The 27,424-nt window shown below is 41.6% G+C and overlaps 1 protein-coding gene across 2 annotated transcripts in view; it reads right to left on the reverse strand.

Annotated features, from left to right (window-relative positions):
• FAM124A (family with sequence similarity 124 member A) overlaps positions 1 to 27,424 on the reverse strand; it is a 102,065-nt gene that overhangs the window by 31,489 nt on the left and 43,152 nt on the right. For both annotated transcript variants that reach the window (XM_082247202.1, XM_082247201.1), the window contains exon 2: positions 22,043 to 22,074. In XM_082247202.1, coding sequence (XP_082103328.1) covers positions 22,043 to 22,074 — 32 coding nt within the window. The remainder of the gene's footprint in view (positions 1 to 22,042; positions 22,075 to 27,424) is intronic.

Raw genomic sequence — 27,424 nt, forward strand, 5'->3', positions numbered from 1 at the left:
TGTTTGGCATTGAAGGCCTGCTTAATGCCCCTTTCACACCAGGGCACCGATCGGGTCTGACTATCAGTTTTTCAGGTAGACCTTATCGGATTAGCCGTTATCCTCTATGGGGCGGCCGATGTCAGCGGACATGTGTCTGCTGACACCCGCCTGGCATCAAATCCAACAAAATCAGCTGAAAACAGACATATGGCGATAGGTTCACCATCCGTTAAGTGGATCAGATGACAATCGGTTAAAAACGGACATGCAGTCCATTTCCATCCGACCGCCCCATAGGGGAGAGCGGGCCTGAAGATTACATACTGTAAAACCCCCAAACAATTATATATTTTCTGAAAGCAGACACCCTAGAGCAGGGGTTCTCAAACTACGGCCGCCAGGGTCCTGAACCCAGCCCGCCAACCCGCTGCCGCAGCCAGCACCACTTTACTCACAGATTAGAGAAATAATGTAATAGTGCCCCCCCGCCCCGCATCCCTGACCAGGCCTGTTTTATGTTGTGCAGCCACTGCCACTGGCTGCTAGGACCGCTCGGCATCTAGCAACCAGTGACGTCAGGTCATCTGACCTAAAGCAGAGTAAGCCCGGGGCCTCAGCATTTAGAGGGGAGGTGGATTTATTTTTTCCTCCTCCTCCTCCCTTGCTCCACCCCGAGTGGTTTAGCTCCACCCACCTCCTCCATCTCAGGCGGAATGGTCAGAGGGGAAAGAACTGCTAGGACTCGAGAGCTATTGTCTGGTCTGGTGAGGTGAGGCTGACTGAGTGCTGGGGATGGATCATGTGTGTCATGGGGAGCTAGGTACTGCAGAGAGACCCATACAAAGAGGAGGGGTTCATGCTGGGACTTGTAGTCATTTACTTTTGGGGGATCTCTTCCAGAGTCCACAGAGGAGGCTATAGTTGTGTTGGTGCCCAAGCCTGGTAAAGACCCGCAGGAGTGTGCCATTTACAGGCTGATCTCCCTGCTCAATGTTGATGCTAAGGTGCTCACTAAGATACTTGCAGCTAGGCTGTCCTCGGTAATTGCTGACCTGATCCATATTGATCAAACTGGGTTCATGCCGGGTAAGGGCACAGACATTAATATTCGCTGCCTCTTCCTGAACCTCTCGATTCCCCATGACAATGTTGGCTCCAGAGTTGTGGCCTCACTTGATGCCAAAAAGGCGTTTGACTCCGTGGAGTGGGAATACCTATGGGAGACTCTCTTTTGCTTCGGATTTGGCTCCAAATTTATACACCTGATACAACTATTATACCAGGCATCTCGGGCTAGGGTAAGAATGAATTCCTGGATCTCTGAATCGTTCAGACTGCACAGGGGTACCCGTCAGGGATGCCCCCTCTCTCCCACCCTTTTCGCCCTGGCCTTGGAGTCATTGGCAATTTTTATTAGGAAGTCCCCAGGGTTTCGGGGCTTATGTGTGGGGGGGTTGGAGGAGAAGCTGTCCCTGTATGCCGATGATGCACTCCTTTATCTCAATGATGCAGGACCTTCACTCATGGCAGCCCTGAATATATATTTGATGAGTTTCTTCCCCTTCTCGTCTTCCCTGGCAGGCCCATCTCCTCTACGATGGGTCATTAAGTTCGTTATTTGAGGGTACAGGTCACGAGGGATGTCCGACTATACTATGATTACAATTTTTCCCCGCTGCTATCCCTACTCAAAGACAAATGTAAATTGTGGGCGGGGCTCCCTCTCAACCTGTTGGGTAGGATCAGGATCATAAAGATGATGCTCCTGCCCAAGTTTACTTACCTGCTCCTGAACTGCCCGACGTGGACACCTTCACCCTTCTTCTGGGAGGTGGACCGTGCCATCAGCTCCTTCATATGGAATGGGGCTATGCCAAGACTGGCCAGATCCACGCTGCACCTTCCGGTGCATGTTGGGGAACTTGCCTTACCTAACTTTCAGGTGTACTACTGGGCGGCGATTCTGGTCTCAATTTATTGGTGCTTTGTGGGTGATCGTTCTAATGCCGTGGTTTGTGTGGAAGCTGCCTACTTGGGCTCCCTGTCTGACCTCCAGAACATTGCATATAGGGGGCGGGGGCCTATACTCATGTTCTGACCCCAACTAGAACTACCCTGAGGGTCTGGAAGGCAGCCATGTGCAGATTCCAAAGGGAAGATAGCTGGTCCCCTGTACAGCTGCTCTGGGGAAATCCCAATCTGTCGCACTTTCAAACAATTCCTGACCCACACGTTTGGGCGTGGTATGGTATTAAAACTCTTAGAGACATCATCCCCTCGGGCATGTTACTTAGTTATACTCAGCTGGCTACAGGGTTTGAGCTACCGGGGTGGATGTACTTTAGATACCTACAATTAAGACATGCTGTGAATGTCCAGTTCCCAAGTCAGCCTACTCTGCAACTACTGTAGACCCAGTAGAAGAATTAATGTCGCAAGCTGATATAAAAAACATTATTGGGGCTATATGGATTCCTAGTGGGCAGGGAGGCGCCCAGAATCCAGAAACTGTGGGATCAGTTGAAGGAGGATATTCTCTCCCTAGACAGAGAGGATTGGGAGGAATCACTGGAGGATGGCCCGAAATTTGTCATTTCTTTCCCGGGATAAGCTTATTCAAACTAAATTTTTACACCAAGTTTATTTCACCCCGGTAAGACTGAGATCTATGTACCCAGAAAGGAATACTCACTGCCCCAGATGCCACTCTCAGTTGGGGACTTACATCCATATGTTCTGGGAATGCCTAGTGATACAAAGGTTCTGGTCCTCGATTTTTGACACACTTAACATTAAAACTGGATTTGTGTGTCCCCGCATCCCCAGAGCTGGCTCTGCTGGGAATACATGATGATGCCCAGAGACCCCACCATAAGAAAATCCTGGTACCAACCCTGTTATACTATACCAAGAAGGTTATAATCTGTAAGTGGTCCTCTTCTGCTCCACCTTCCATTTCAGCCTGGGAGGCTATGGTTAATGCTGCATTGCCACTGTATAAGTTGACTTATATAAGTTGGGGGTGCCCCTGGAAATTTGAGAAGGTGTGGCGGCCCTGGATGCCGGAGTAACTTGTGCCGATCTGTTGCTGGGTCCCCCCCCCACCCTATTCCTTTCTCTCTCCCTTTGCCACACTTTCTATTGCGTAGCTCAGTTATTGCCTTCTGTTTGGGTTATGGGGTAACGGGAATCAGGAGCTTTAGACCAGCTTTAACTCCTGTCTTGAATGTCCCCCTTGGAGTTTTCTCATGCTAGCCCTGGGGTTAACCTGCTGCCAGACAATCACTGGAACCACGTTGTATGATTCTATTATTGTACTTGTATACCATTGTATATCCATGTCATAACCATGTTTATTCAGGTTGCATTCTGTTTTGTACTTTGTCAGTAACCTTCAATAAAGCAAACTGACTGTAAAAAAAAAAAAAAAAGAGTGGAGTGTCTGAACCTTGTCCTGTGGAAAAAAAACTTTGGATAGGGCTGTCAGAATATTTATACTGCTCTGATATAACAGTGTCTATTTATGTAAATAAGCAAACATCTGTAAGTTAGGAGAATCTCAACTTATTTCCATAAATCAATATGTAACAAGTTCTTTTTAATCGATTAATTTCTTTTTAACAGCATATACCAACCTTAGTGAAAACAGACTAGGCCTGGATACTCCACGCAATAAGTTCCAGCACTGATTTCTGGAGATTTACGATCCACACAAACTGCTATAGGGTCTGGATTGCCCGAAGAATATTGGCTGATAGAGCCTGTGCCGACATGTCTAGATATTCCACTTTGGGGATGCCCTGAGAGTTAAGCAGAACAAGGGCAGCAGTGGACAGACAAAGGGAAGGGCAAAAAAAAAACTGTTAATGCTGCGTGCCCACTAAAAAAATCACAGGTAGTGTTGATGCGCCAGGAAAATGGGGACATGCAAGTAGGCATCCTTAATAACTATGGAGGCCAGAAGTCTTTTGGATGGAGGGAAGCAATGACCAATCTGGCAGATTCCATGGAGAAATTTTATATCCAAAGAAGCACCTTGAGACCCAGTATGAGATGGCTGCCCCATTTGGCTTTGGGATCATGGAAAAGGTTTAAATGAAACTCCTGGAACCTTTCTCTTTCTGGGACAATGGCTATGAACCCTTGAGAGAGGTACTGCGCCAAAGCAGCAAGGAGCCTCGCCAAACTTTGTGGCAGCACTGGCAAATTGGACTACATGAAGCAAAGCCCAAAATGACAGTTTGTAGACTAGACCTCAAGACATGTCCTTGGAGCAGACACCCAAGGTTTGGCAGATGGACATAGAAGCAATGGCAGGTTTCAGGGCAGGGCAGGGCAGGGCAGGGCAGGGCATGCGAGGCAAAATAAGGCCTTGGAAAGGACTTCTAGACTTTTGTCTTTACACCAGGATGTAATCCACAGGGACAGTCACAGTAGTGTTGGGGCAGGAAATGATCAGGTCCACAACAGAGACTTCACAACAGGGACAGTCGTCCCTGATAGTGATGAGGAAGAATCTGAGGAGTCTTAGCTGGGAGAAGGGGTAGTGGTCCAGGTTAACCATGCCAGGTGTTTTAGGATTAACACTGACAGATCCCTGGCTCTGTTAGAGGATCTTAAGCTGCCAAGAACCCCAGGACCTCAGCCAGATCTAAGGCTCCCAGTATCCCAAGATCTGGCTGAATATGCTTAAACCAGGTCAAACAATTAGATTTTATAGCCTAGAATTACTTTTCTACCTAATGTTTATAAGATAATGCCAAGTGTGTGGAACTAAACTTATCACTAAGAAACATGCTTTCAAATGACTGAAGCTCTGCAAGTGGAAAACTTGAGCTATCTGTGCTGTGTGGGAAAGTGACTAATTTCCGGAGGCTATGGAAAAGTGTCTGTTATCCGTACATGGTACAACAGTATAACAGGCAAACACATGATTAATGCCATGCTATACCCGCTGGCCAAGGGAATGTGCCCATTTAGCAAACAAACAGCATGCCACGGTAAAACTACCATTTAAGCTAACTGACACAATCGGTCCTTTCAGAGTTTCTCTTTTGAGTGTCAGAACTCAAGAAGATATATTAACTACTGAGAAGTCCACAATATCTTAATTTAACTTAACATGTGACCCCCCCCATACCACAATGGCTAATTAATTTTATTTGCACAGTAAGCTCAATGGGCACCGTGTATCTATTTGGCAGCATTCTCACAAGGTCTTCCAACACTTCCTAAAAGCACCCGTAGCAATTTACCACCAGGCATTTAGGAAGGCTTTATTTTCCTGATTAATGGTTGTAGCATTTTTCCTATAGATAAATAGGTTACATCTACAGTGTTCATGCATGCCTATTTATTGAATCAGTGCAAAGAGCAAGGATAAACCAAACAACCAATGATATTATTCTTTTTAATTGATTGTAACAATGCCGTTTGACATCTGCTTTGTATCCGATACTAAATGCTGCTTATTGTGTAATGAAACAAACCAGCAGAGAAAAGCATCTATCATGAGGATTACTGCTTACCATTACAATGGATGCTGCACAATCCCACATCAGCAATAAAATTTAGAACAACTGAAAATGCAATGCTGATGATTATTCTTTATTAATATGTTTTAATAGCATTGCCCATGAAGAAGAAATCTGTATCCAATGCCGGTGTGCAGCCTTACAAGGAATGCATGCTAGTTTTGTACTTGTTTTCTTTATTTAACTTAGTGAGGACTAAAGTATACCATTTTAAAACATTTTTTAGAATAGATGTGGGAGTGTTGGTTAGCGGTCATTGAGAAAACACAAAAAGGAAAAGGCAGTGTTGAGGCCTCTGGGATAGGTGGTGTCTAAAGTGTATATCAAAAACTCCTCATGTCTGAGTAAATTGTTATACCAAGTGCCATCCCCATGTGGTTTCCAGACCTGTTATACCCTTTAGACAGGGGCCTTAACCTCTTTACGGCCACATACACAGGATATGGGCTTTTAACCTGGGCATCACATGAATGTGTTCTAGTGTTTTTGCCGGAAGCGTGCTTAGTTACTCGCGCACTCCCAGCACAAAGATCGGACAGTCGGTGACAGCCCCGGGTCTTGTACTAACCATCGGGACCCAGGAGAAACAAATCACGATCACATGATTGATGTGATTGCCTGCGATTGTCTATCACAGTGATAATTCACTTTTTAGCCCACCCCAGTGTTGTTCCCTGACTATGAAGGGCAGAAACAACAGTCTATTCCTCTAGAGCAGGGGTCTACAAACTTTGGCCCTCCAGTTGTTCAGGAACTACAATTCCCATCATGCCTTGTCATGTCTGTGAATGTTAGAGTTTTTCAATGCCTCATGGGACGATTAGTTCCACAACAGCTGGAGGGACGTAGTTTGAAGATCCCTGCTCTAGAGGGAAAAAAAAGGATTAATTAGTTCAGGACATTTATTTTGTTTATGATGCCCATAATACATATTTATATACTTTATATTGTCCCAGCTAGAAATTATGTTCTGCTGCACCTGGAAATCCCCAACATTGTGGAGCTTATTTCTAATGTTCATATAAAAAAAAACTATGATTTCATTTAATGTTAGCTGTAAAAAACAAGCACAGACTGGAGCGATAAAAAAAACCTGAATTTTAGGAGAGAAAATTTTTCAAGACTGAGGGATGCTCTCCAAGATTTAGACTGGGGAGGAATAAAAAAGAACACAGTACAAAAATGGGAATGCTTGTAATCGACTATATGCAAACACACTGCAAAATATATTCCAATGGGCAACAAGTTTAGATAGCTAAAATCAAAACCTATGTGGCATACGTCTAAAATTAAAATAGCTATAAATACTAGGGAAAGGGCATTTAAAAAATATAAAAATTAATCTGTTAAAGATTACAAAGAATGTAACAGATTATTTAAAAAAGAAATCAAGGCTGCAAAAATGTAAATGAATGTCAGGTTGCAAAAGAAAGTAGGAAAACCCCCCCCCCCCCCAAAATTCTTCAAATATAGTTATAATGAAAAAGTCAGTTTTGGGCATGTAGGCTCTTTTCAAGGTAATTTAGAGTTGGTGCTGGGAACAAAGAGAAGGCAAATTGACTAAATATCTTCTTCAGCTCTAAATATGCAAAGGAAATCAGGGGAGCTCAAGTCCATAATGGGTTATGGTCCAGAAAAAATTTAGACAACATAAAAGTAAATAAAGCACCTGAACCAGATGGATTACGCCAAAGGGTCCTCAAAGAGTAGAACTCTCGTACTTTAAAAAGGGATCAAAGTCTTTACTAACTACAGACCAGTTAGTTTAACGTCTATAGTCGGGAAGATACTGGAGAGATTAATAAAAGAACGAATAGATGAGTTTTTGCAAGAAATATTTTAAGCAATAGACAGCATGGACTCGTGAAAGGCTGAAGTCAAACAAATCTGATTTCTTTTTATGAGGAAGTAAGCAAAACTTAGACAAAGAAGTGACTGTGGATAAAGCATATAGTGCCCCACACATGGTGTCAGGACCCAGAACTGAACCTGCAACCTCTGCTGTGTCTGGCTTTGTCACTTCTTGCTGGGCCGCTGGGGATACTGGACAATTCCTTAAAATGACCCTGCCTTGAACTCCGGCTTGCTCACCTCCTGGTGGGGTGGTCCTGAGGACCGTAATCTGGTACTAACACACAGCAAAACTCATCTCCACAGTTAGGAGCTCTGGTGAATATTAGTTGGTGCTTAGATTCCGCACCTCAGATGAGTCTGCATCATTTGCCAGGGTGATCTGCTCATGTATTTATCCTGTTGGTCGGTGGGAGCCTCTCAACTGCTATAGCTACTGGTCTCAGAGCCTGACCCCGGATCATGACACATGGCTAATGTGTAAGTTAAGGTGGGTACACACGGTTTGAAATTCACCTGGTTCAGCAGGGACTGGCCCAAATTTCAATCTATGTGTGGACCTCACTGTTCGACAGAAGTTTATCAGTAGATCTGGTAGATCAATGACTTAATATTTGTATGCAATGTCAAACTCCAGTATCTAAAGCTAGCACAATCCTTTCTTGTATTAGAAAAGGTAAAGCCTGCAGAGAGAGAGCGATATCATTTTTTCCCCTATGCAAATCATTAGTAAGACCTCATGTGGAATATGCAGTTCAGTTTTGGGCACCAGTTCACAAAAAGAATATTGGGAAACTGGAGAACGTACAGAGAAGGACAACCAAACTGATGAGAGGCATGGAGGAGCTCAGCTTTGAGGAAAGATTAGCTGAACAGAATTTATTCTCTGTTTGAGATAAGGAGATTGAGGGGGGATAAGATCTCCTCCTCTATATACAGTAAGTGGTTTATATAGAGAACCTGGTGTAGAGTTATTCACTTTCTGGTCATTACAGAGGACAAGGGGCACTGTTTATGCTTGGAAGAAAGATATTTAACCTCCACATATGGAAATGCTTCTTTACAGTAAGGCCTCATGTACACTGCTGCTGATAAACGGATATTTAGGAGCAGTTGGGTCTTTTTTTCAGCAGCCCCTGATCTCTTCTCTGTTATCTTATCTGTCCAGGTACACTGAGTTTTTTTTACTTGTTTAGAGGCATTTTGGAAGCAAAACAATGTGTTCAGGACAGAAGTTTATAGGCATTTGAAATGCCAAATGCTTCTAACACCTTGCAAAAACTTGTCTAAACCCAGTATGGCTATAGGCATTTTAGTTTATAGGTGTTTGTAATCGGAAAACATTACTGACCATTTGCAATAGGGGAGAGAGTGACACACTCTTGTAGGCACATGAGATCATTAAAAACTGTTCTCTGCAAAAACGTTTCTAAACTAAACCGCTGATCAACGCCAGCAAACGAGGCATGTAAAAGTGGTCAAACAGACGTTTTTAACTTCATTCACTTGCTGTCAATTTCCAGCATCCAGAAGGTTTCCAAACATCCAGTGTACATGAGGCCTTATGATCGGCTCAGTAGATTGTTTTAAATGCACAAAATATAACTGCATACTAACTTTCATAGGTAATAATACCAGGGGTAGCTGATCCAGGGAATATCTGATTGCCTCCTGGGGATCAGGGAGGACTTTTCTTCCCCCCCATTGGAATGCATTTGATCATGCTTCATTGGTTTTTTTTTTTGCCTTCCTCTGCCCTGGATCAACTGTGTGTAAGATTGTGGATATGGAGGTTTCCTATTTGTTTGTCTTTTCTATTGATTGAACTAGATGGACTAGTGTCTTTTTTACCCTATGTAATTTTGTTTTGTTTTCATTTATGTCCAGTTTCCTTCTTTCGATTCCCACTGATTGTATGTCATATGTTCTCCATGCAAGAGTCAATCACAGAGGAGTTTTTGGACAGTGGCAATTGTTACCAGCTTTTAGCAGACCCCAAAGACACTGTGATGTCGCAAGGTTTTCTGCACATATATTCACCAGTTTGAATGCGCATGTGCCAATAAGTTGGTGGGATTTCCTGTAATATAACCACTTATAGGAAGGTACTAAGCTGCATATTGTTGCTAGTCAACAACACTGCCACTGCCGAATTCTTGATCACCCACATAGTATTTCCAGGTTTTGAAGTACCCTTCACATTTGTTTCTTTGTTTATATTGAATATTTCTCTGTATATACCTAATTCTTTGTGCGTAGCTTTGTAGATTTTTGATTTTAGGCAGGATTATGTCAATTTGACATCACTGGGAGTGGGTATTTGGTTCTGCATGCTCACTTATGTGTATATATAGATATATATATATATATCTATATATATAAATAAATATATAATATATATATATATATATATATATATATATATATATATATATATATATATATATACACACGTTTCATTGCATTGTCACTACATCACCTTGAGGAAGGTACCTTGCGCTGCCCCAAAATGTTTGCTTATTTGACTAATGTGACATTGTACTAATAAATGAGAGTAAATGTTTTCAGCGGAGAGCTGGTGACATCTCATTGTTTTTTTTTTAGATAATTTGGGTGCTGCAGATGTCTACACAGTATGAGCATGTGGCATGTGGCATGAGCATGCATGCTTGCATACACGTTTGCATACACGTTTTTGCACCAAAAATAAAATCCTTATGTGGTCGGATTGTGTCTGTGTATCTTATGTCTATTGGCAGCTTAAGCCTGTATTACCTCTGAATGAGAGGCATTTTCATTGTTTCAGTGTATTTAGCTTCAGTAATAGACACTTACAAAGATCCGCTTGCAGCTTCCCGGAATTAAACTCCTTTGTCTTTGCCAGTCTGGCTTTTGTAGAAAACTGTAACACTCTTTAATCCTGACAAACGATTTGATGAGGAAGTACTAAGATAATTCCTACTGTTGAAAAACATAGCAGTCAGCACAGTAGTAGCATCACTGAACACAGCCTGCCAACTTCAAGCTACATGTGCCTCAACCATCCCCATTCATGTCAGGCCAGACATAAACTACAAAGAGATAGAACATTACTACACTGGTCAGTAACTCTTACATAGCTACAGACCACACAATAGGAAGAATCCATTGTAATAAAAGGCATTCCCTGAACATAGGAAGAGCACCACAGTGATTTCTACCATCCACTGTTGGTCATTCATGAACAGTAGATTGAAGGAAAATGTAACTGTTGCATACAGCGCTCATTCATGAAAACTGGAGCTATTTGGTCGACCATATCCACCAATCAAACTCACCCAATTCAAAAAAAAGAAAGACAGCTAAAATATGGCAAAAGCCTTCAGCTAGTACCAGTTAATGGCAAACCTTTGTTAAAAAACAGAAGCTTTTAAAACCCTTGTAGCTTAATTTAAATTATTTCCCTAGTATTTTCTTTTTCCTGGTCTTATATACAGGTGCATCTCATAAAATCAGAATATCATCAAAAAGTTAATTTATTTCAGTAATTCAATTCAAAAAGTGAATATAGATGCGTTACACACAGAGTGATATATTTTAAGCATTTCTTTCTTTTAATTTTGATGATTATGGCTTACAGCTAGTGAAAACCCAGAATTCAGTATCTCAGAAAATTAGAATATTACATAAGACCAATAAAAAAAAAAAAAAGGATGTTTAATACAGAAATGTTGGCTTACTGAAAAGTATGTCCATGTACAGTACAGTATTCATAACATCAATACTTGCTCAGGTCAAGCACAGTGATAACATGATCAATAAACCAGGTATTGGTACCTTTGGCAGTGTGGGCAGGTGCCAAGTCCTGCTTGAAAATGAAATCAGCAACTCCATAAAGCTGGTCAGCAGAGGGAAGCATGAAGTGCTCTAGAATTTCCTGCTAGAGGGCTGCGCTGACTTTGGACTTGATAAAACACAATGGACCAACACCAGCAGATGACATGGCTCCCCAAATCATCACGGACTGCGGAAAGTTTTGCATTTCATTTGGAAATCAAGGTCCCAGAGTCTGGAGCAAGAGTAGAGAAGCACAGAATCCGAGTTGCATGAGGTCCAGTGAAAGTTTCCACAGTCAGTGATGATTTGGATAGCCAGCAAACTCACCTGACCTAAACCCCATAGAGAATCCGTAGGGTATTGTCAAGAGGAAGATGAGAGACACGACTCAACAATGCAGATGAGCTGAAGGCTGCTATCAAAGCAACCTAGACTTACATAACACCTCAGCAGTGCCACAGGCTGAACGCCTCCATGCCATGCCGCATTGATGCAGTAATTCATGCAAAAGGAGCCCTGGCCAAGTATTGAGCGCATACTATACTGTACATTGACATAATTTTCAATAAGTCAACATTTCTGTATTAAACATCCCTTTTTTTTTATTGGTCTTACGTAATATTATAACTTTCTGAGATACTGAATTTTGGGTTTTCCCAAGCTATAAGCCATAATAATTAAATTAAAAGAAAGAAATGCTTAAAATATATCACTCTGTGTGTAAAAATCTATTTAAAATATATGATTTTCACTTTTTGAATTGAATTACTGAAATCAATTAACTTTTTGATGATATTCTAATTTTATGAGATGCACCTGTATTCAGGCAAAATAAATGTTGTACATGTTTTCCATGTTAATACCCTATCATTATAGTACAATGATGCACAATAAATTAAATAAAGGAGGGGCATTTACTATGATTTAACAGAAGCTGCAGCTACCAATGGTGCTTAGTAGCACAACTGTAAAGGAGAAGTATGGCCAAAGCACTCCAATGACCCTGTAGGCTGACATAACAGAGTCAGTCCAGGCTTTTACTATGATTTAAAAGAAGCTGCTGCTACCAATGGTGCTTAGTAGCACAACTGTAAAGGAGAAGTATGGCCAAAGCACTCCAATGACCCTGTAAGCTGACATAACAGAGTCAGTCCAGGCTTTTACTATGATTTAAAAGAAGCTGCAGCTACCAATGGTGCTTAGTAGCAAAACTGTAAAGGAGAAGTATGGCTGAAGCACTCCAATGACCCTGTAGGCTGACATAACAGAGTTGGTCCAGGCTCTGCAGGGATCCTGACAACAATGTTGAGATCATCCCAGATGCCTGACCGGCACCACTGAGAGCTGCTCCTACCCCCTTCCTAGCCTGGTGCTCCAGTAAGCCCCGAAAGGGCAGAGGACAGAGCCGGTGAGAGCCTCTGCTCTGTGCTAGAGTGGACCCAAGAACTGGAAAATCAGTAGTATTTAAATGGCTCAGTTTTCTGTGTACAGCTGGCGGGGGACAGCTGAATGGTCAATGGAGGAATCCCCCTGCCGGGACATTGCAGCTCCCACTGCTCTTAGAAAACACTGATCAGCCGCTCCAGCTGCTGATTGACCAATTTTTTCCAGCATGTCCCTTTGACAGAAGGTGATTAAATAATCCATTTCTGTCGAGCAGGGACAGAAACTGATGAATTTGAGTTAGTATATGGCCAGTCTTACCCCTATTTGCTACAATGTCTATTGACAACATCACAATCTCTGATCATGCCCCGGTCTCTCTTGAATTCTTGCTCCCCTATATCTAGATGCATTAGTGTCTCTAAGAGTTTTCTTTAGTATTCATTGGTTATGACAGACCCACACTGACAGTTGGGTAGCCCATATGCCTTTTATCAGGGGCAGGCTGATAAAGCATAGCTCCAGGCTCCAGAAGGCCTATATGATTTATATTTCAATATTTTATTAAAGTTTTCAAGTAACAAACAGGCTCCCCTAGCAAGGGAAAGACAACAGAATAACAAAGTAGGCACTTGGAATTTGAGCACAGTTAAGACACATAACAGCCATACAAAAAAAGAAAAAATGTCTTGCGAGTAGCCCCTCTGCGGGTGCACCCCCGAGGATCGATAGGCTGATAGAAACTGCATATAGGAACAAGTAGTAGTGAATAGGCCAAGATGATTTACTATAGATGCAAAATCTCTTAATTGAGGTTCAATCACTTGAGCTCACCCACAAGAACACACAATGGGAGGAAGTTGGAGCCAAACTCTTTTAAGCTAGAGACCCCTTTAGGACACTTTATCTGGGGAAGGCAAAAAACACTTTTACAAAGTGTCAAAGCATCTTTTTGAATATGACAATAATTGTGACAGAGCATGATTCCAACTCAGAGATCAAAAAGTTGTACTTGGTGCCATATAAAAATTGTTATCTGCTTTTCTGTACCTGTCATTACAGTACGTCTTTACCTGTCAGTCCCCGTATGCTCCCTGTCATTAAATATGTAATTCGCTCCAACTGCACTGATGGTGGAAATAATAAATCTTTCCCATAGGCAACAAGCACAATGAAAAACAGAACCTGATAGTACTTCAATTAAAGAAATTGATGAGGGAACAGGCAGAGAACCGCATGCTCCATATTTTACCTATTATTTTATTCACCTCCAGGAACAGGGATAAAGCATTTAAAACACTGTTTATCTATATTTTATGAGAAGTTCATTTAACAAGGAATAATAGCTGCGTACCTGGTAATTGTGTTGCCTGAAGTGCCAGTTGAGGTGTTAACATAATACATTTATATAAAGGCTTGAAAAGATGCAAAGAGACTTTCTGTCCAACCCCCGCCTGCAATGGGATAGAAATGTCCTATGGAGAACTCGCCAGGAGGCCCACTAACTAGCTGATCGGAATGAGTTTACAAATCCGGGCATGCTCCATTGTTCCATGTTTTTCCTGTCAACTGAAGGCATTCTAGGTAATGGCTTATACATCAGCCATGGCTGAATAAGCTCTAAAATCCTGGTAGCCTTACAGGGCAACGCCCCCGATCCCACTCGTTTCCTCAATACAGTAAGCTTTGCCAACCACTCGGAGTGTATGGACTTTAGCGCACAGGTACGGGCCATAGCCATTAGAGTAAGTAAACTGAGACTTGCAATGTTGGGGGTTACATCTTACTGCATTGATTGGGCTAGGTATAGGGGCTGGTATATGTTTGCAAGAGCTGGGAACATTATGGAAACGCCACAGGACACATAGTTTTGCAATTGTACATATACGCACTATTTTTACTTTGCAATTTTCATGCATTTGCAATACAAATAGTTCTTCTTTAAAGAAAAAGTATGGCCAAAGCTTTTTTGGCTATATTTCTCCTGTGGGTCACAGGACCGCAGGTAGGTTTGCACTCTTGTGACCCCGTTTTAGCCGTTTTCATTGGCTGACATTACAGACCTGGTCCAGGCTCTGAAAAGATCCCGACCATACGGTCGAGATCCACCCAGAAGAAACTGACAGTTGGCCACTAAGATCCTGAGCCAGCTGCTCCTGCCCGCTCCACAGCCCAACACTCCAGTGAGCACTGGAAGGGCAGAGCTGAGAGCCGGTGACTAAAAGTCACCAGCTCTCTGTAGGCTGAGGACCGAGAGCTGAATGGTAATTTATTCTGGCCATTAGATTGTATTAATGTGCAAACATGCATAAACATGTCTTTATGTGTGCTCTTGAGTGTTTTTCTATACTCAAAAGCTCCTCCTGCAACTTTAGTGTTTTTTTTTATGCCTCTAAACGCCCCTGCTTCTAAACTCCTGTAAACGCCTATACTGTGTATGGACACATAGGCTAACATAGAGAGGTGTTTGGAAGCAGAGAAAAAAAAGCTCAAACGCCTCTAAAAGCAGCATTTTTGAGCTCAAGTATGTATGAGCCCTTAACCGCCTTAGCGGTATCCCCGAGCGTGACTCGGGGTAGGAATTTTCTGCTATTAGCGGTATCCCCGAGTCACGCTCGGGGTCAATGGGCAGAGCGTGCAGACAGCGCAGCGGAGCTTCTCTTACCTTATCCTGGCGATCCAGCGATGAGCTCTCATTGCTGTGACCGCCAGTGAGATCTCCGCCGCTCGTCTGTCGGTGGGAGGACTTCCTAGTTCCGTTCCCTGCAGCAGCAATGCTGCATGGGAGCGGAACTAGGGAGGGAAAGTAAAAAAAAAATAATAAAAACGTTGCACAAAACACATAACACATTTTATATTATATATATGCATATATATATATATCCATATATATATATATATATATATATATATATATATATATGCATATATATATATATATATATATATATATATATATATATGCATATATATATATATGTATATATATATATATATATATGCATATATATATATATATGCATATATATATATATATATATATATATATATATATATATATATATATATATATATATATACATATATATACATATATATATATATATGCATATGTATATATGTATATATATATGTATATATATATATATATATATATATATATATATATATATATATATACCTATATACACACACACATATATATATATATAAAATTATATTATTGATTCGATTATAATTCATGCGTTATATATATATATATATATATATATATACACACACACACATATATATATATATATATCTATATACACACATATATATATAATATATAACGCATGAATTATAATCTAATCAATAATATAATTTTATTATATATATTATATATTAAATAATAAAATAATATTATTGATTCGATTATAATTCACTTGTTTGTGTTTCAAATTTATCACATCTGGGATGTCTACTAGAGACTTGTTTTGGTCAGGTTTAAGTCAGTAATTACTAAGAATTGTAGGCCTATAATACATAACGCCAAATTTCCATGAAAATTGTACCGCTTTTGGAACAGAATTCCTGACAGAATCATACCGCCAGGGAGGTTAAAGTAAAGTCCAGTTATACTGTTTTAGTCTTATCATATATCAATTTAAAGAAGAATTCTAGCCTAACACTAATTATGCTTAAAAAGTTCCTTCTCCCCTCCTGCTACCTATCCTGTCTACCCTGTATATGAAAGATGCGTATACTTACCCATTTTTTTAGTCCACTCCAGTCTAGTCACATGATCCCCGCTGTCAGTTAGTGGCAGCTGCAGGGCAGAGGCGTAACTAGAACCTTCAGGGCCCCAGTGCAAGAAACCACGAAGGGCCCCCCGGAACCCTGGCCGGGGCCCTTCCCTTAAAGCCTGGGGCTCTTCCCACTGATCCTGGGGCCCTTTACTGTCATTGCTGGGCCCTTTATTACGGTCCCACAGCGGGACCCTTTCACAAGTTCTGCAGTGGGCCCCCTTCCTGCCATCTTGGGGCCTCCCCACGGTGGTGGAATGCCAGGGCCTGGTTGCAGGTGTGACCTTTACGATCCTGGAAGTTTACCTACTGGTGTCAGTAGTTTTTGTTTTTTGGTATTTTAATTGTATTATTTTTTATCATTTTATTTTATTTTTTTTACAATGTCACTGACTATGACTCTGTCCATTCAGAAAAAGAAGAAGCTGGTAAATTACATATTTACCGACCCCTTTATGGTTCTCTATTGTGACACATCCCCTGCAGCAGCCGGAAGGAGAGGGGAGGGAGCACAGTAGGGGGGCACACAGGGGCCCAGAGACAGCAGAACACGAGGGAACTGGATAGGAGGAGTGGCGGTGGGCAGCATACAGAGGAACCAATCTCCTCCATTTTCCTCCTGCAGCTACAGAAGGAAAAAGGAGGACAGTGATTTCTCTACATTCTGCAACTGCCGCCCCTCCTATCCAGGTGTACAGGGGAGCTGCATAGGCCCCCTGGAGCATGGGGCCCAGTTGCAATTGCAACCCCTGTAGTTACGCCCCTGCTGCAGGGCAGAAGAGGTAGGCTTGACAATAAATTGGAAGTTGGGGAGAAGTAATGTCACTCCCAGCCGTTGTTGGTGCACCCTCCTCTGCCGCTCACTGACACGGGGGAGCCAAAGTTGAAGGATCATGTGACCAGACCAGAGCAGACTAAAAATAGGTAAGTCTACACATTTTTTTACGTGGGTTAGGCAGGATAGGTAGCAGGGGAGGGGATGGAACAAAGTTTAGATGTAGTAACAGAACTGTATTGTAGGTAAAGTTCAAACAAGCACAACAACCCGGAGGGAAGTCAACCTGACCGGGTGCACTCACAGGAGGTCTTGGAGGCACCTACAGCGTCTGTCTCGAGGGATGGAATGTAGCCTGGCGGGTCTGTACCCAAATGGGAAGGTTTCCAGGAGGGATAGCGTGTCCCTGCTCTTTCCCTACTCATCTGGAACCTTTCAATACCGCTAATACTGTCCCTGACAGACGTTAGACCTGTTCTTACACTACCCACTCGCGAAAAGCGCCCTAAGCCTGGGAGCCAGGATCTTAAAAAGACTCTGCCTGACCCAAGATGGCTGCCAGAGTCACATGAGGCAGCAGAATCCAATCCAATAGTTTCCCCAGTGACCCAGGAAACTTTAGAGGAACCATGTTCCTTTCGACTTCCTCTCCCTTTGCAATACTGCTGCAGTTGAGCACCACCTGCAGTGGAGAAAGTAGACTGCACCTGCCTACAAACATTTTTAAGTATAGTTAGGCCCACCATACACAGAGCAAATTTATTTTGTGGTTGCAGGAAAGAAATTTGCTTGGTTCTGCCATCAACACAGACAGTGTTGATGTGGGAATCCCTCCGGCTGGGAGGGGGAAGCCGTCCCGGTCGGAAGAAAACAGTGATTATTGTTAGTGGCTATAGCAGCCGCTAGCTATAATCTGAAGCAAATCCGGCAGGCTGGTTGTACCCATGTCGATCGATCCATCACCTGGGCTGGCTACATTCAGCCTACCCACTAATGGTTCAAATCTGGGCTGATTGCGGCTGAACCGGCCAAGATTGGAACCGTGTATGGCCAGCCTTAGTGTTAGGTTGGAACTCCACTGTAATTTGTTGGTAAATAAGAAAAGACAAAGCTTAAAGTGATTGTAAAGTCTCATGGTTTTTCATCTTAATGCATTCTATGCATTAAGATGAAAAACCTTCTTTGTTGCAGCTGCCCCCAGACCCCCCTTTTTGTGTTACTTGAGTCCGATCTGATCCAGTGATGAGCATGAGCCCAACGTGTCCATCCCCTGTCTCTTCTCATTGGACAGATTGATAGTAGCAGGAACCATTGCCTCCCGCCACTATCAATCAAATCCAGTGACACGGGAGCAGGGGGCAGGGCCGAATCCACTGTCTGTGTCAATAAACGCAGCAGCGGGACTCAGGAACGCGCCAGCAGGGGTGCCCCCATGGAAAGTGGTTTTCCATGGGGGCACCGGAAAAAGGGAGGAACTAGGAGCACCAGTGAGGCACCCCAGAGGAGGAGGAGCGGGGCTGCTTTGTGCAAAACCCTTGCACAGAGCAGGTAAGTATAACATATACTGTATATATATATTTTTTTTTTATTAGAAAAAACGAACTTTTACAACTCTGTCAGTCTAACACTGCATACATGGTTACAGAACAGAGGAACAAGGTGATGGCCTGATTAATGAGCTGCTGCACCTTTATTGTCCAATCACAAAAAGATTGGTCAGGGTGTATTTCTTAACTGCAGCAGAGAAAACTGAGGTCATCATCCTACAGTAGCTCTCTGGCAGAAGTACCTGAATGACTCAACTAGCTGAACACAAATCATTTGGCAGGTAAAACAGTATGTGTATATGTATTTCAAATGAGAGTTTAACTGCTTTCCTGAACTTCAGTTTTATTAGCTATGCCAAATCTGGACACATTCAATCATTTACTGTTTTAACAGTGTTGTACGACATAAATGAGAAAAACATGACTTCTGGAATCAGCAATAGCCACATCACAAGCATATGCACGGTCCATACACGTGACAGTCTATCCCTTCCACCACTGCTACTGCCCATCCGCCTGAGATCGCACATGTGGCTCGCTGCTTAAAGCACTAAGCCATAAGTCAGGTTTCTTGACTGGATATACAAATCAGACTCTATTTAAGTGGCATTTATTTTTTAAATTACAATTTCTCTATAAGCAGATTTGTCTATCTTTACTCATTAACTCACAGACCATAATAGGAATTAGCAAGTGAAAACACAAGGCCTGCTTTACTACTTATACAAAATGGGGATTATAATGCTTCATCTGCAATAGGGAATTCTGGGAAATGTCATGTGCTAGGTTAGGAGAGCCATCTGCTTACTGCCTATCGTGTTAAAACACAAGCTATGTTTTTAACCTTTTAATCTGAAACAGAGGTCCACCTAATGAGAAGATATGATAGGCATTCAAGTATTGTTTTCTTCCATCAGGAGAGTTAGCCATTGACACAGTTCACAGACCACTGGGCCTAAAAGTATGCTAAGTGAAAGAAAAAACAAAAAACAAGCGTCCTATTGTTTGTATGAGAAAAGCTAAATTCCAAACCATGGGTAGCATCAGGGTTTTTATACAAGGGGGATCAAGGTTGGTCAATGTCATGTGTTCACCAGACCTTAAGGTTTACCTAACGTTTTTCATTCTGAATAGAGTGGGCAATAGTTAAAAGCTCTGTTTTTTTTTTTTGTTTTGTTTTTTTAGGAAATGTCTTTTAAAGTGAGGGAATAGTCCTCTTAGACAGTTGTCGCTAGAAAAAAATGTGCCCATTGGAAGATTTGCCTTATCTAGGGGAAACTCAAAATCAAGATTCAGTCTTGGTGACAAAGGCCTAGGCACATTCTCTAGGCCTCCAAATAATTATGTCCTCGGTTTTAGAGGGTAATGCTGCACACTATATTCTAGATACAGGAAAAGAAAACTAAATAATAAACAAAAAGAGGTTGCAAAACCTCTTACCATAAAAATCACAATAAAAACATACAGAAAGGAATGCAAATAATATCAACATCCCTAATTAAAACCACCATGTCTTTATGTCCCCTAGGGATGTCCCTTGCATAGACGAAATATGTAGGGAGGGGCTACCAGCCTATGAAATTATCACACTAGCTGGTGTACCGCAGAGGTTTTTTTAGCTTTTGTAACCCTGAGATGATTGAGTATATCTGCATAAAGTAAATTGGTATTTTTAGCAATATTACACTATGGTCCTTTGTATTTTCCTCTGAATCGTATTGCAGAGAATTGTGCTTTCTGGACAGCCAGTGGAGGACTTGGTGGGTGTGGAGGTTGTTACCATACTCTGGTGTGATTCGCATTTGGTGTATCTTGTACTAGTGATCTCCTATAATCTAGAGATCCTGGCTGTCCGGTAAGGGTATTCATATACACTATATTGTTAAAAGTATTGGAACGCCTGCCTTTACATGCATATGAACTTTAATGGAATCCCAGTCTTAGTCCGTAGGGTTCAATATTGAGTTGGTCCACCCTTATAACAGCTTCAACTCTTCTGGGAAGGCAGTCCGCAAGGTTTAGGAGTGTATCTATGGGAATGTTTGACCAGTCTTCCAAAAGTGCATTTGTGAGGTCAGGCACTAATGTTGGACGAGAAGGCCTAGCTTGCAGTTTCCACTCTAATTCACCCAAAGTTTCTCCATGTCAAACTCGCTCATCCATGTCTTTATGGACCTTACTGTGTGCACTGGTCCAAATCATTTGGTGGAGGGGGGGGGGGATTATAGTATGGGGTTGTTTTTCAGGGGTTTGGCTTTGCCCCTTAGTTTAAAGGAAGGAACTAGTTATAAGGAAGGAAGGGGCTATCCCCAAACTGTTCCCACAAGGTTGGGAACATAAAAAATTGCCCAAAATGTTTTGGTATGCTGACGCCTTAAGAGTTCCCTTCACTGGAACTAAGGGGCCAAGCCCAACCCCTGAAAAACAACCCCAAACCATTATCCCACCTCCACCAAATGATTTGGACCAGTGCACAAAGCAAGGTCCATAAAGACATGAATGAGCGAGTTTGAGGTAGGCATGTCCGGTCCGCACAGAGTCCCGACCTCAACCTGATACAACACCTTTGGGAATAATCAGAGCAGAGACTGCAAGCCAGGCCTTCTGGTTCCACATCAGTGCCTGACTTTACAAATGCACTTCTGGAAGAATGGTCGAACATTCCTATAGACACACTCTTAAACCTTGTGGACAGCCTTCCCAGAGGAGCTGAAGCTGTTATAGCTGCAAAGGGTGGGCCAACTCAATATTGAACCCTACGGACTAAGACTGGAATGCCATTAAAGTTCATGTGCGTGTAAAGGCAGGCGTCCCAATATTTTTGACAATATAGTGTATCTTTGTCCAGGGTGGTTTGGGACTAAAACATGTGAAATTGTGGCATTTCAGATTCTACATCAGCCCTCTAGTGGAGCCCTGAATATTTATTTTGGGAGTTGACTTTCATTTCAATATTATAATTGTTTGTTTGATTAATACTGAACATAGTTTTATTTTTCTACTAGATTGGTGGTTTTATTTGTTGATGCTGATATTATTTGCATCACTTTACTGTTGTTTATTATATTCTCTAGGCCTAGTTTCTATAGAGAAGATTTATTTCCCTAATAGGGATACAGACAACAATAAAAACCTAACAGAGCTTCTAACTCATCACTCCTCAAAAACTCTAGCTATAAAATAAAATAAACATTTAAATAAAAGAGTTTTGTCCTTAGATGTTCTCATGTATCTACTTTACAGCTGCTGTAAATGCTTAATGCATGTGGATAAAAATTAATAGAACAAATGATGCATAAAACAAATGTAATAAAAATTGTTTAGGATTGCTTCTATTTTATCCATATTCACACACAATATACTTACTGCTTGTAGATGACATGCGGCTGTAGTCTGACCTGCAAAGCAAGCAATGAAATCTATCAGAATGTATGGCTTTCACTGAATTATTCAGACATTGCTAAAATCACACTCACACTTTGAAATGATATTTTTCTTCCAGTGTTAAAATATTCATCTTGTGTCTTAAAAAGTTTTATGCGCACAATAAAAGTACAGGAGCAATCATTCTGTTCTCTTATCTAATATTAACAAAAGAAACAGTAGTCTATTGATGCTTTATTATCAAGCACATTAGAAATACTGAATGTAAATTACACTGTAGGATTCATTTTTTCATTCCTCCAAAAGAAATTTATTGATTTTCAAATCCGCTCTAAACAGCATGGATTGAGGAATCTTGCCTTGCCGACTATTACATTGAGACAGACTAAGGCTGGTTCAATTTTCTTGTACAATTTTCTGTTAGATTTACCAAAAACCATATAATATGAGGTCAAAACTAAACAACATGTTCAATTGTATCCAATCAGGCAGGCCTTTGTACTACATAGTTGAAGGTAAATTTAAAGAAAATTGTACAGAAAACTGTATAATGTATGGCCAGCCTAAGCACCCTCAGCTGCCTGAACACCTGAAAACTGGCTTCCATTGATAGGATAAAGTCACTGTTTGGTCAATATTGTTTTATATTGACATTTGTCAAGCCAGATAGTGCTTGCAGTGACACCTATACCTCCAATTTCAACCAATTCAGCAAGAACCAGCCAAAATCGCATAACCGGACTGAAGGCTAAGTTCACCTTTCCCAGAATATATCCTATAAAGTCAAGGAGCCCCAGTAGATATTGAAAAAACTGTGTAGCTTTGTAAAATGGTAATTAAAGGAGTTGTCATATATGTAGGCCATTTGCCTCCCCCCCTTGGAAGTCTGGCTGAAAAACTCCCAGTTAGCAACCTCCATGCTCTGCCTTATTGCTAGGATGTGAAAACCATTGGTTTTTGGTTCTGTAATGCTGGGAGAGAGCATACAATGGTTTTTATGTCCTAGCAACAAGGCAGATGTGGGGGGTTGCTAACTGGGAGTTTTGGTGGGGGTCCAATTGGCCTACAGGTATGGCAATACAATTATTAAATATGTCACAAAGCTGCACAGTCTTTTAATATCTACTGGTTCTTCTTGGCTGCATAGGCTATTTCCCGGAAAAGATAAACTTGGCCTTTAAAGAAAGTTTAAAAAAAGTGGAGACTCTAGCTCACTTGTGTCAAACACAAGGCCCGCGGGCCAAATCCGGCCCTCCAGGCCATTTCATGTGGCCCTTGCACCCCTCCTGCAACTGCAGGAGAGCTCAAGCCCCTGTACTTTTTGCTTTCTAGCAATTCCTACAGCTTCTTCCCAGCAGCTGCACAAGATAAGGGGGGTTCACTGTGATGTAAGGGAGGGTGAGGGACTCAACTTCTGATGGTGGTGAGGCTCTTAACATCTTATGTAAGGGTAGGGGATGCTCTGGACATCTAGTCCTCCAGATCCAACCGGCCCTTTTGAGGGCAATCATAATGCTGATGCGGCCCGAGATTAAATTTAGTTTGACACCCCTGCTCTAGCTGCTATGGGTAAGTCAGTACTCCTTTCATGCACTTAAATATACAGTATGAATCACAATTTGTGTGTAAATGGAAGCAGGCATTAAGTAGAATTGTGTGCTTCTACCTGTCACTTTGGATATTTGTCACTGAACAATTTCATATACTTTATATAAAGGAAATGTATTCTGAATTTGATTACATGCTCATTTCTCACTGTTTTCATATACATTGTAAACTGTAAAGAAAAAATCTTTGATATTCTGATTATGACAAAACAATGACACTGTGCCGCCTACCAAACATTTTCCACTCTGGCCTTATTTTCCATAAATATAGTCATGAATATAAAAAGCATTAAGACAATATTGTAATTAGCAACCCTTATATTTAGTTCCATATATTTTTTGGGAAAATAAAAAGAGTAAACCTACTAAATATATTATTTCCGTTGCAATACATTTTTTTAAAAGTTAAAGGAAGAACAAAAGACCTGCACACCACTTAGAATACTGCATAATTGGTAAAACATAAGACAGCTCCTGTATTGTATTACCTAACAAACAGATAAATCCATATATCCACAATGAGGATGATATTGACACAGACCCAAATGATCCACAATGGCTCAAAAGTGATATGGTCCAGAAATATTTAGAATAAATGTGGATAAAGCACCTGGACCGGATGGCATCCACCCGCGGATCCTAAAACAATTGAGCTCTGTCAATTAAAGCCATTGTTTCAAATTTTTAGGGACTCTTTAAAGCGGAAGTAAAGTCGGCGGCATTTTTTTTCCAAAGCCCCCCAGGTGGGTTATGCCATGATGTACTAGTATACTAGGTACGCCGGCCCGCACGCAGACACGCCCCTAGCCACGGCCATCTTGGAACTTTTGTTTGTTGTCATATACCAACATGTGAGTAGTTCACTTTGTCTTTGTTAATTCAATAAACCAAACGTACTTCACCATCTGAGTTCCATTTGTTTTTTTGGAGGGGCAACCTAACCATCTATGTAAGGAACTTAGGAGACGTGAATTCATTTGGGAATAACACCTTTAAGGACCGAATGTGATTGATCTGGTGCTAACTATCTTTGGAGATACCGTGCACTCTGGGTTTCCAGCTCTTTTGATCTATGCCTATTTGACCTCTCTTGACCGGGGGTCAAACATTCTGGTAAGGAGACATCTATTACTAGAACACGTGGTTTCTCCAAGATTTGAGATCTAAGCTGTATGATGTTGGATTTTCTCTTTAAACTCACTACTGACTTTATGCACCTGTTTATGGACTTTGGTCTTTATTGAGTTTTTTAATATATGTTTTTTATATATGTTATCAATTTATATTAGGTGCTGTACACCTTTTTAGCTATGATGTACTAGTATGCACAGCATATTTGTACATTATGGCAGACTTGATGAAGGAGCACGCATGCTCCGAACGTGCGCTCCTCCAGAGGTGGGGGACTTGAGTCACATGACTTGACTTAAGTCAGACTTAAGTCACCAGTTTGAGGACTTGAGACTTGCTTGACTAAAATTAATAAAAGACTCGACTTGACTTTGACTTGGTATTGATGACTTGAGACTTGACTTTGACTTGAGACATATGACTCGAAATGACTTTACTTTTGTAAGTTATTAAATATTTGCATTTTCTCAAGATGTGTTGAAGCAAAATGAATGTGCCTGTTAGTTATGTTTCTGACACCACAGTCACTTAAAACACCTCAGTGTGTTCTGATTTTTAGGACACTGGCTGTTTAACAATGGAAACACTTAACATGTTTTTAGTGACTGGACCGGACAAAGGATTTTGAGCTGTTTGGGCATTCAAAGTGTTTCTTTAATATGCCAAGAAAAAAGCACTAAGCAGTTTTTTTAATGTTGAAAATAAAACAAAACCTTTCCTGACCACTGACTTTTAACTGATTTAACCACTTAAGCCCCGGAGGATTTGGCTGCTAAAGGACCAGGGGTTTTTTTGCGATTTTTTACTGCGTGACTTTAACGGACAATTGCGCGGTCGTGCGACACTGTACCTAAACGAATTTGACGTCCTTTTTTTCCCACAAACAGAGCTTTCTTTTGGTGGTATTTGATCACCTGTGCAATTTTTTGATCACGCGCTATAAACAAAAAAAGAGCGTAAATTTTGCAAAAATAACAATATTTTTCACATTTTTTTATATGAAATTCCCCAAAAAAAAAAGTAAAAATCAAAATTTTTTAACATTTTTCGGCCAATTTGTTTTATGCTACCTATGTTTGGTAAAAAAAATCGCAAAAAGCGTATTTTGATTGGTTTGCGCAAAAGTTATCGCGTTTACTAACAAAGGGAAAGATTTTTGTCATTTTTGGTGTTTTTTTTTTAACGCGTAATGGCGGCGATCTGCGATTTTTTTTTCGGTACTGCGACATTGCGGCGGACAGATCGGACCCTTGACTGACATTTTTGACACTTTTGGGGTTACCAGTGACATTACTGCAGTAATCAGTGCTATACATATGCACTGTTACTGCAAAAATGACACTGGCAGGGAAGGGGTTAACTTTATTGGACAGGGAGGGGTTAAGTGTGTCCTAGGGGCGTGATTCTAACTGTGTAGGGACATTCCTATTGGTGTAAAAGCAAAGATCAACCGTTCTACATAGTAGAACGGACAGATCTTCACTTTTACACAGGGAGAACTGACAGGCAGCTTGTTTACACAAGCTGCTCTGTCTTTCTCCCTTCACAGGAGCGATCGCAGTGTGACTGGCGGACATTGAGTCCGCCGGTCACACGCACTGACTTGCCTGTGAACGAGCCGCGGCGGGCGCGCGCCTCGGCGGGCGCGCGCCCGCCCGCGATAGGCTCGCAAGTCAGTGACAGGCGAGTGACGTACCGATACGTCACTCTGCCTGGCCGGGGCTGACCGCCGCAGTATATAGTCGTGCGGCGGTCGGCAACCGGTTAAAGGTGGAAATTGGGGTAGATCAGTATTTTGGCTTGATTTGTGACTTGACCAAAACAAATGACTTGCTTAACTTCTAGCAGGGAGTCGACTTGACTTGCTTGTTTTTCGCCACAGTAACTTGGGACTTGCTTGAGACTTGAAGGTTAAGACTTGAGACTTGCTTGTGACTTGCACATGTGTGACTTACTCCCATGTCTGCGCTCCTCCTGCCTTCTCAGCTGTCGGATGTGACGTCACCCACCCCTCTGCACAGACCCGGGTGCCGTGGAAACATATTATTATTATTATTACTATTATCGAGGTTTGTTTTAATGCATTTGAATGCATTCAGCTGTAAGAAGGAAATTGCTGTTTTAAAATACATGCATGTTTTCTTTGTTTTATACTTGCGCTTTAGTTTCCCCATTCTGATGGTATCATTATGCTTAAATGCATTGAAAGCCGACTGAGAGAGCAGTAATCCTGGTTTTGTATTGCTCGCTAGTCACTGTACTTCACCTCAGAGGAATGTAACTTCTGTGAATGTACTTCACTTTGAATAGATGTCTGTTGGCACATCACTTTTAGAGTTTCACTCTAAACAATGGCTTGAGCGAAAAGACATTTGAAAGCCTCGGTCGCTTGGCTTTATCATGCTCCCTATGTCATGTTCTCATTTCGGAAAGCTGGTATTTTACTGAACAATAGAACGTAGCGCACGTTTCTCCCAATCTCATTTCCATCTTTTGCTTAAGTATTTGAATATTATTTGAACAGTTCGCTATAACCTTTATCTTTGGAACTCAGAAAAGAGCTTAGTGAATTCACTTCTAACTGCTGTAGAGATCAAGGATCCCCACTATGATCAAAGTCAAAAAT

The sequence above is a fragment of the Pelophylax lessonae genome, assembly GCF_965119305.1.
Source record: "Pelophylax lessonae genome assembly, chromosome: 2".
Taxonomy (NCBI): Eukaryota; Metazoa; Chordata; class Amphibia; order Anura; family Ranidae; genus Pelophylax; species Pelophylax lessonae.